At 43.1% G+C, this 9829-nt stretch overlaps 1 protein-coding gene and 1 pseudogene across 2 annotated transcripts in view; one reads left to right on the top strand and one right to left on the bottom strand.

The window, feature by feature from the left end:
- Positions 1 to 9829, bottom strand: part of LOC146581185 (NACHT, LRR and PYD domains-containing protein 12-like) — a 503983-nt pseudogene that overhangs the window by 150198 nt on the left and 343956 nt on the right. The window lies entirely within an intron of this gene.
- Positions 1 to 9829, top strand: part of LOC146581195 (uncharacterized) — a 46133-nt gene that overhangs the window by 14099 nt on the left and 22205 nt on the right. The window contains exon 6 of the mRNA XM_085250936.1: positions 1634 to 1726. Coding sequence (XP_085107062.1) covers positions 1634 to 1726 — 93 coding nt within the window. The remainder of the gene's footprint in view (positions 1 to 1633; positions 1727 to 9829) is intronic.

Raw genomic sequence — 9829 nt, 5'->3', positions numbered from 1 at the left:
AATTGATGGAGCCACACTTTAGTTGAAAGGTATTGTTTCCTGTGTGGCAGTTAATATTGGCTGCCAGAAACACACTGGCTGCTATAAAGCAGTCATGAAGCGTGAGGGCATATTGACTGACTGCCGCTTTTTTTTTTTTCTTCTTTTTTCGCCTCTGTGAAAAGAGAAACTGTCAATATCAGTGCTGGAGTCTTTTCATTATCCAAGGCTTCCCGGAGCAAAGTTAAGTTTACTATTTCTTCTGTAGCGCTGACCACCAATTTAAGATATGGTGGGTTTTTTCTGTCTTTTCTTTTAGCAAAGTTGAAAAATTAAAAGCCACATTTCTCCGGGAAACCCACGACGTTGACGGCCCGAGTCGATATGGAACATTTAACAATTTGCTGCCTGTTTGTTTGACCGTTTACCAAACCCGAGTCGTATGTGAGGCTGGCAGGCAGCGCCTATGGAATGAATGATTCTTATTACACGTGCTGCTTTCGTGGAGCGTTTGGCGTTTGTCGTCCCGGGCACGCCGGCTGAGCTGCATCCAATCGTCCATGTCATGACCAGGTGGTTTTGTTTTGTTAAGTGGCGCGCTCGCCAGGTTTTTACAAAGTCATAATCCTAATTGCGTCATTCCTCAGAAAGGCATTGCAGGTTCTGCCCCGGATACAAATGACTCGTGCTCACTCGCGACGCCGAGCGAGATAAAAAATTAGAGGGTGAGAACTACAGATGGGCCCTTCGTCTCCCTCTGATTACTGAATTTGCTGTACGCTTTAGATGCTCAAATTTGAACTGGGAGTCAACATGAGTGGGTGAGTGAAGGTGTGAGTCCACGTGGTCCAAAACAAGAGCACTCAGAGAGCGCCGCCCCTCTGAAAGGAAGGGGCTGTACTTAAACTTTGATGTTTTAAGCTGACGTCAGCATAAGTTATATGGAGATCCCCAATAATGACAACTGCATCGTTTTCATGAATCATTTGTGCTGATGTCAGGAGTGTTAATGGAAACCTAGTGTAGTATATTAAACTTTTTGTGAAGTCGTATAATGTTGCATTAAAAAATAGCATTTTAAAGAGTTCAAACAAAGAAAGTGCTCATGTCCTCCAATCACTATTATATTGCTTTAAAGTTTAGAGATGATCAAATAGAAACTAAAGCTTTTAATCAATTTGTGTGACCCTGACCTTTGACCTGTGCCCTTGAATCATTATTTTCTCATCTTCACCCATATGGTTGGAGCAGAGTTGGCTAAAAACCTGAGATTTTAAGACTGATTCATGAAGTGAGTAATTTTTAAAAAATCTCTGTCATCACTGTGATGTTGTACAGCTCTCTCCATGCCCTTTCATATGAGATATTACTCAATATGGTTTCTCAATTTTTTTTTTTTAAACTTGGGTGCTAACAATGATGGTCATGATCAAATGTTTAGCCAAACTTGGTGCTCGTTACCCTGAATGCCTCGTATATTGTTGTGTAATTTAAAGATGATCCTTAAAAAATCGTGGCTAATCTAAAGTTTTCATCGATTTTCACATTTGATGTGATCTTGACCTGAGTTTCAGAAGTTAAAGACATAGACAAAGGCATTTTTACAATTATTTGTTTTTGCTACTTCACGAGTCTCCTCTCTTTCTTTCAATAGCATGGAGGAGTGTGAAGCGTTGTGCACACGCATGGCCATCATGGTAAATGGTCGCTTCAAGTGCCTCGGGAGCATCCAGCATCTGAAGAGCAGGTAAGGGATGTTTTGGGGGTTTTTGCCACTAAAACAAAGACGGAGAAGAGGAGAAAGAATTAAACCGCAGAAATCTTTGAAGTAACTTGAGTTGAGATGAAAGAAATCGCTGTCTCCCACTGAGGAGCTCTGTTATTTATACTGTGTATATAAATAACACAAAACGGTGTGTATTGATAATAAAAAGAATATAGGAGTAGATTTACGTTTTTAAGGAAGAATGAGAAACCTTGCTTATACTACCTGGATTGTTTCATTAAGAAGGAGCTCAAGAGGAGAGCCACAAAAATGAACATTCGCTCTCGTGCTGCGATGCTACAAATGTTAGGCAGCATGTTCGTCAGGGTGCTGCTAGTCGACAGGGCTGACAGTACTGATGATACTAAAACTTCAGTGTTGATAGCAGTAATGCATATAATGTATGATAATCTGAAAAATTAGTGTGTGATTGCAGTTTGTATAGTTAAGGCTACAAACTCTGTCACTGTCTTCATGCATCTTAATTTTGCCAAAAAAGACGAAACACAAAACACCAAGTCATGGATGATTTGACTGACAGATTATAGATATGACAGAAATACTGTTACTGTGATTGTTTTTCATTCCATCATAAATGTGAAATGACTCATTTGTAATATGTTTGCTTAGTTAATCATGTTTTATTTAGCAGGTAAAAATAAACACATGTTAATGCTGTAAACGACCCATAGCCGTAGAGTTCCGGTATGTGGTGACGTCCTTCTCTTCTCATCGCCTTCATTTCATACCTTGATGTGGTCTTTCTCTTTTAAATTTTCTCCATATACGCACTCATCAGCCACTTCTTTAGGTATACCCTTTCATTTGCACGTACAAATATCCAATTAGCCAACCACATGCTCGCAACTTAATGCATTTAGGCATGCAGCCATGGTTAAGACGGGATGCTGAAGTTTATCCTGAGCGTGAGAATGGAGGAGAATGGTGATTGAAGAGAGTTGTTGGTCCTGAGTGTTTCATAAACTGCTGATCTCGTGGGATATTTCCACACAGCCATCTCTAGGGTTTACAGAGTCTGAAAATGAGAACATATTCACTGAGCAGCAGTTCTACACTTTTTTTTACCTCTCCAAATGTCACCAAAATTGGACAACAGAAGGTTACAGAAATGTTTCCTGATCTGATGATTCTCAATTTCTGCTGCCGTGATTTTGGCATAAAAAACATGAAAGCATCATGTTATTGGCGGTGTAATGGTATGTTGTACCATCTTCTGATGGCTGCTTCCAGCATGATAACTGTGCACCGTGTTACAAAGCTTAGATCATCTCAAAATGGTTCACTGTACTCACAGTCATCCAATAGCGCACCTTTGGCATGTAGTGGAAGAGGAGATTCACATCGTGGATGTGCAGCACCTGTGTGATGCTGTCATTTCAGTATGGACCAAAATCATGCTGTGAAGAATTGAGGCTAATATGAAGGCAAAGGGGGTCCAAAGTGGTACTGACAAGGTATAGGTGTAGAAAACGTGGCTGCTGAGTATATACACATCTGCGATCATGATTATGATGATATTTACCCATAGTAACCGTGAAAGCTCTAACCTCATATATTCAGACAGAAGACTAAGTAGTCGTTTATTTTCCATATTGGCTGCACTGTATTGATTTTACCTGAAAAGACGCAGTCACGTATGCTGGGCTGGCGTTTCCGTTCCAGATCTTTCGCCATTACCTCAAATTCACGTTTGTTTCTCTTCTCGCACATTCTGTTTCCGTCGTCTCTGTCCTTATTCACAGCGTGAGCGGCCATTGATATTCGTCAGGGCTTTTAATGGGTTTCTTACATCTCTTAACTCTTAGCGCTCAGGTCTGCTCTCTGATATTCATCTGACATTTTCCAAGTCCAGCACGTACGCCCCGAGCCCTGCATGTAACAGTGAGGCCAATCCATTACCTTAGCTACAGTGTTGTGACATTATTATTACCACTCCTTTGTGCAAGCTGGTAACTGGAAGAACATTACGCACACACACACACACACACAAGCACTGCATTCATGACAGGAATATGTCGTGGCAATCTCTGGGTGCAGGGAAAGATCAATACACCTGGGATGAGGGGTGGAGCAGACCATTTTTCAAGTTGTGCGGGGGATTAGCAGAAACGCCTGCAGGAGCAAGGAGGGGTCACCGGTGTCAAGGGTATTTCCCATCAAGTATGTTAATGTCATACAAAACATCTGGGCTTTTAGATCACTACGGGGAGGGAATAGGTAGATTATAGATGGTGATTAAAAAAAAGAGTGAGAATTGGGGGTGATAGGAGCTAAGAGACAGAGGACCGGAGAGGGAGAGCAATCAGGCCCGCCCAGATGTTCGTTGATCCTGCGTGTCAATTGCATCCTGTCGGTAGGGGCACGGGCAGGGTGGGTTAAATAATGCATGAACTGCACAGGAAGTATAGGACGGGTAAGAGCCTCCAGAGCATGGGTGGAGTCTGGAGAGGGGATGGACGAGGGATGAGGACAGAGGATTAACACGTGTCCTACTTAACTCCACGTGATATCAGGTAAAAGGGACTCACTTCACAAGACAAGCGAACGAGAGGAAAGTCAGATAAGCGTGACGTCTGCCTTTTTTTATTGGGTGGGGGGGGCACTTTTATTTTAGATCTCACATGGACAATTTACATGCCGCTGAAATGCTATCGCTCAGTTCTCGCCACGCAGTGAATAATTTCTAATTAAGCATGCCTATCTCCGCTGCGCTTGCTGTAATTAATGTTTCATGAGGTGTGGGACCCCGTTAATGACTGAAAAGGCAATTAAGGAATGTCTTCTCTGTTTTCTTTTCTCGTCACTATCCTGCCACATGTTTGTGCTGTCATGTTGTGAGACACACACACACACACACACACACTCACCCTTGAATAGCCATCATTTTGTATATGCCTCCACATTCTGGCTCTAATGGGGAAATGAAGGGGCTGTTTTTCACAAGTGCACAAGCAGCTGCCAGTCAGACCAGCGGGGGTTGAAGTACGGGGTGGGGTGGGGACATTGTAATGGTGGTGCACGCAGTTGTCACACGGCGCGAGCGGATGACCTGCAAATCTGGGGGGGTGGAGGGAGCTCCTTCCCTGTCCCATTGTCCCATCTCTTTTTCATCACAAACCCTCGAGAGGAGTGCAGATCTCTCTCCACGGGGGCAGCACTCACATTTTGACCCCCTGTTGCTCGCATGTAATACATGCTCACCCCTACCACATTCTCAACTCTTGCTCCCACCCGTCACCTCCCCCGACTGACTCTTCTCCTTCAGAAGCCTCTCACCCTATTACTCTTATTTATTCCCGACTCTCTACGAAGGTGGCGAGGCTTTCAGCCCAGTCATCCAAGTCCTTGTTAGCACTGCCCCCTTTAGTTCGACAGCACGCGTGTACTTATCACACAGATGCCCTTCTGCTGCCGCACCCACCCCTGCCTTTGGCGTATTAGTCAACCCTCAAATGAGCCAAAATGGCCCATTTTAGACCACTAGAGACGTAGTCAGTGTGCGAGAGGAGCTGAAGATTCGGTAGGGTGGTGCGTTTCAGAGAAATAGGGCAGCCATCTCGAGTAGCCTCTCCATTATCTTCCACCATGGGTGTTAAAAACACCCTGTCTTTTTTTTTTTAAACCTGCCCTGGCATTGAGCCGCTCAAATCAATCACACTTCTAGAAATTTATGAAAGGCTGATGGGCATGGGGAGAAATAAATAAGTATAAAATGCACAAGGGGCTGTAAATAGGGCTTCAGTCTAGCAGCATGCTAGTCTGAAGGTTCCCAGGTGTTAAGTAAACCCAAATGAAGTGGAGGAACCAATAAAAGCAGCTTCAAAGCTCCCCTATAATCTTGTCAGTTTGGAAGGACACCCACTAGCCTTTGCAGGATTTTTCACTGATTGATATCATTCATATCCCCACTTCACCGAGTAGCTGCGGTAAGCACACCCCACAGCCTCCAGTCAGATTTTCTCCTTGCTTAAAGCACATCATGAAATAAAACTAGGATGCAAAGTGCCTTAAATGCATTAAGGTAATGTGCTTCGAGCGCTGAGGAGTTTTTTACAAGAGCCGTGTAGAAAAGTTTGGATCCATCCCCCCACCCGAAGTTGACGTTAAGAGAAGTCCAATAAACTCGCCTCCCACTCACTCTGCGTCAGCTCTGCAGGTGCGCCATTAACTAAATAGTTTACGGTTTTTAAGTGCATGTCACCCGCGGAGATGAATGACAAAATAATTCTCTTTACAGTGTACAGTGCGTCGCCAGTGCAGGTGTCATTTAGCCTGCCAGAACATTGGCGGTCACAGATGAGGTGCAGTATACGTCCCATCCATATGTATTTGTTCAAGATGAGCAACATTTGATTGTGGATTGATAGCAAATAACCAAAAGTGATGAATTGCACAGGTGACGCTTTTATCAATATTATTAATTTCGGTTTATGAAGCTCATGCTTATTGAAAATGCAGTAGTCATAACTTTTACAAGCCACAGGATGGCCTTCATATGAGCCCATGCCAGTGCCTTGTAAATACATCTTAGATATTTCTTGCCATGCAATCACACAGGTAAATTAAAGTAACACCAAAGGTGACCTTGTGTGTTCATTTACAGTTCCATAATTTACTCTAAGACTCTGCTACAGTAACTTTAAGTGATTCACAGCTCAATAGTTATCTCATCCCGGGCCTTCGTTTTGAGGCAACTTTCCTCCGATTGGCTGCCCCTCACAAACTGCTTTAAGCTGCAGTTTTGCTGTCGAGGAGTGTTCCCTGTGACGTCACAAAAATGTATCTTTTTTTTTTTTCTTGGTAGCCTGAAGCCAGCTCTTTTAGGTCATAGAGAACATTTGGACACACGTGACATCATTAATTGAAACTTTGTAACAGTTTCATATGAGCGCACGCCTAACAGTAACAATAGTCTCTCTTTAAATTCTAAGGTTTTACATATAATCTGGTGCTCAGCAGGTCAATGCAATCTCAGATAAACAACAACACGGGGCAATTACGTCATGTCATTATTTATTTAACCAAACAAAGCCAAAATGCAGAAGTAGAGTGAAACGCTGAGCGCAGCCTTACTTAATTTTAAGATCAGTTTTTTATTATATACCTATGCATAACACCTTAGCACTGATAAAGGATGTTTTTAATAAGACACTATGTGATAGTTTGAACTCATTCATACTTTGAGTTTTATTTAAAGCTGATTTAAGTCAATATACACTGATGAGGCATAACATTATGACCATCTGTCATGAGATGATCTGTCATTTGGCTGCCAAAACAGCCGTGACCCACTGAGGCATGGACTCCACTAGTCCCCTGAAGGTGTGCTGTGGTATCTGCACTAAGTGTTAGCAACAGGTCCTTTAAGTCAGGCTTGGTCAACTCCAGGCCTCGAGGGCCGGTGTCCTGCAGGTTTTAGATCTCGCCCTGGGTCTACACACCTGAATCAAAGGATTAGTTCATTACCAGCCTATGGAGAACTTCAAGACATGTTGAGGAGGTAATTTAGCCATGTTAATCAGCTGTGTTGGATCAAGGACACATCTAAAACGTGCAGGACACCGGCCCTCGAGGCCTGGACACCACTGCTTTAAGTCCTGTAAGTTGTGAGGTGGAGCCTCCATAGACCTAGACTTGTTTGTCTAGTACATCACACAGGTGCTCGATTAGGGTCTGGGGAATTTGGAGGCCAAGTCAACACCTCAAAGCCGCCGTAGTCTCCTCAAACCATTCCTGAACAAGTGGGCTCTTCAGGTGTGTGCAGCTGAGCACTCTGCATACCATGTTGTTATGCCGTACGTTAGGATGCTCTCTATGGTGGCTCTGTAAAATGTCACCAGCAGCCTCTCCTCCAGGTTGTTCCTGTAAAATGATTCATCAGAGCAGATGAAGAAAATCTCACAAGAGCTTCAGTTTGGAGATACTCTGACTCAGTCGTTAGGCCATCACAGTTTCCCCTCAAACTCGCCTAAATCCTCATGATTGCCCATTTTCCCTGCTTCTACCAGCAACTTTCAGGACAAAATATTCTAATATATCCAGGTGCCACAATGGAGACATAACCAGTGTTATTAACGTCACTAAAAAAGTCCATAATGTTAAAGCCTGATCGGTGTATATGCTCTTAAGTATCGTACGAGAGATCCACAGCGCACTATTCCATCTACAACAGTAACTTAAAAATCCCAGTTTCCTTGTCTGCATGCATGCACACAGCCAACAGAAGCTCCCGTTCAGGTCTTAATTTTAAACATGAGGATACTGCAGTGTCATCATGTGCTCTGTTAGCACACAAGCAAGGATACACATCTACAGACAGGAAAATACACTTTGCAAATTGAAAAAGAATATTAGCAAGCAAACACGGATATAAACAATGCATGTTTGATACAGGCTTTGAAATGTATTTTATGAGAAAGGTAATATATTCACATTATGCTGATTTATTCTTTTGCCTTTTGTTTGTTTTGTTTTCGGCAAAGAAAATTGCTAAGGGGGACTCAAATTTACAGTAGGTTTCGATATTTTTTGTCACTTCTATTTTTTTATGGCTCCCTAAATTGCAGTTTAACTGGACAGAGATTGCCCATGCATCCCTCTGTCCTTACACTGTTAATGGAGCCTCTGCCTCGAGCTCTTTTAGCTTCTCCTCCAGGAGCTAAGAAACTTTTTTGGATGACTTCCTGCCTGATCAAAGCATCAGACCACCCAAGCCATAACGTGACCTCATGCCCTCCGTTCCCCCCACCCCGCGGACACAAATACAAGGTTTGGCAGTGGTGAGGGTGACCTTTCCAGACTCCCTCAGATGAAGTAAGGCAGCCGAATTATTTCCTGCCTGTCATGCCCTTATCTGTGTCTGGCTGTTGTTTGTTTTAAATTACACGGAAGAACGACTTTCCAGCGGACCAGGGCGAAGGAGAGGATCGAGGCAGAATAATGAAAATGAAGAAGCGAGAACTGCGCCGCAGACATTACAGCGGCTCTGCCATGCTGTGTTGCGCCGCTGTATCGTATCTCTAATGTAAAATATTATGAAAGGATTAGCTGTGACAAAGTGGTGCAGTCATGACTGTAAATATAATCCCTTCATTATTTTCTCGCGAGCTATATTCAACCCCAAGTAGCACAGCTCTCGCTTTTAGTTTCTATGTCGCCAGTTTAAAGTTAATTATTGTTTCACACATGCAGCGCCATTGTTATGACCACGCCAAGCAGTGCAAGCTCTGTTTGTTGATAGCTGAGCTTACCTTTCCCCCAACGCAGCCAGAGTTTAATTGAGGAGAGCCAAGACAGACAGTGTATCAGAGATTAAATAGCGTGTTTTGATGTGAATACAGAAACAGAGAAATGCTGGTTTGGTTTTTGTGGGTTTTTTACACAAAGTACTGCCCGTAGCTTCTGTGTTGCTCCTGCAATGAAGGAAAGACAAAGAGAGACAGAATGGGGGGGAAGATAATTCATAAGGCATTTTATCTCCGTCATTACTGTAAACTGTTCAACTAAATGCTTTCTTGGCCTGTTGGATCTTTGCAAAAAAATGTTTTTGCACCTAGCTGATCATGAGAGCTGCTAGATACAATAAACACGCAGAGATTGTGGTCACAGACTTGACAATATGAGCTGAGCCTGAAAGCCTGGTCAAACGTTATAGGCTCGTGATACTTGGACTACAAATGGACACCAAAGCAACTTCAGTTACCAAGAATCCTTGGAAATACTATATATGCATGTGCAGACTGTTGTTTATAAAAATGAGCCAAGTTGTGATATACTAGTTTCTCTCTTGGGGACACCAGTAACCATGCTGAAGAACAGTTCAATTCAAGGTGCTTTATGTTGTAAGGTAAAGACGCTACAATAATACAGAGAAACCCCCCAAAAAGTGCTTGGTGACAGTGGGAAGGAAAAACTCCCTTTTAACAGGAAGCAACCTCTGGCAGAACCAGGCTCAGGGAGGGGCGGGGCCATCTATCCCGACTGTTTGAGGGTGAGGGGAGGGAGACAGGACAGACAGTTATATGCATGGATATATATTGTATTTACATAATAACATAGCCCATA

The sequence above is a fragment of the Mchenga conophoros genome, linkage group LG3 (genome assembly GCF_057382185.1).
Source record: "Mchenga conophoros isolate Kocher_MC1m ecotype Shallow Benthic linkage group LG3, M_conophoros_male_GT1.1, whole genome shotgun sequence".
Classification (NCBI taxonomy): Eukaryota; Metazoa; Chordata; class Actinopteri; order Cichliformes; family Cichlidae; genus Mchenga; species Mchenga conophoros.
Note: the sequence above shows the minus strand (reverse complement) of the source record. Positions and strands in the feature narration are given on the sequence as shown.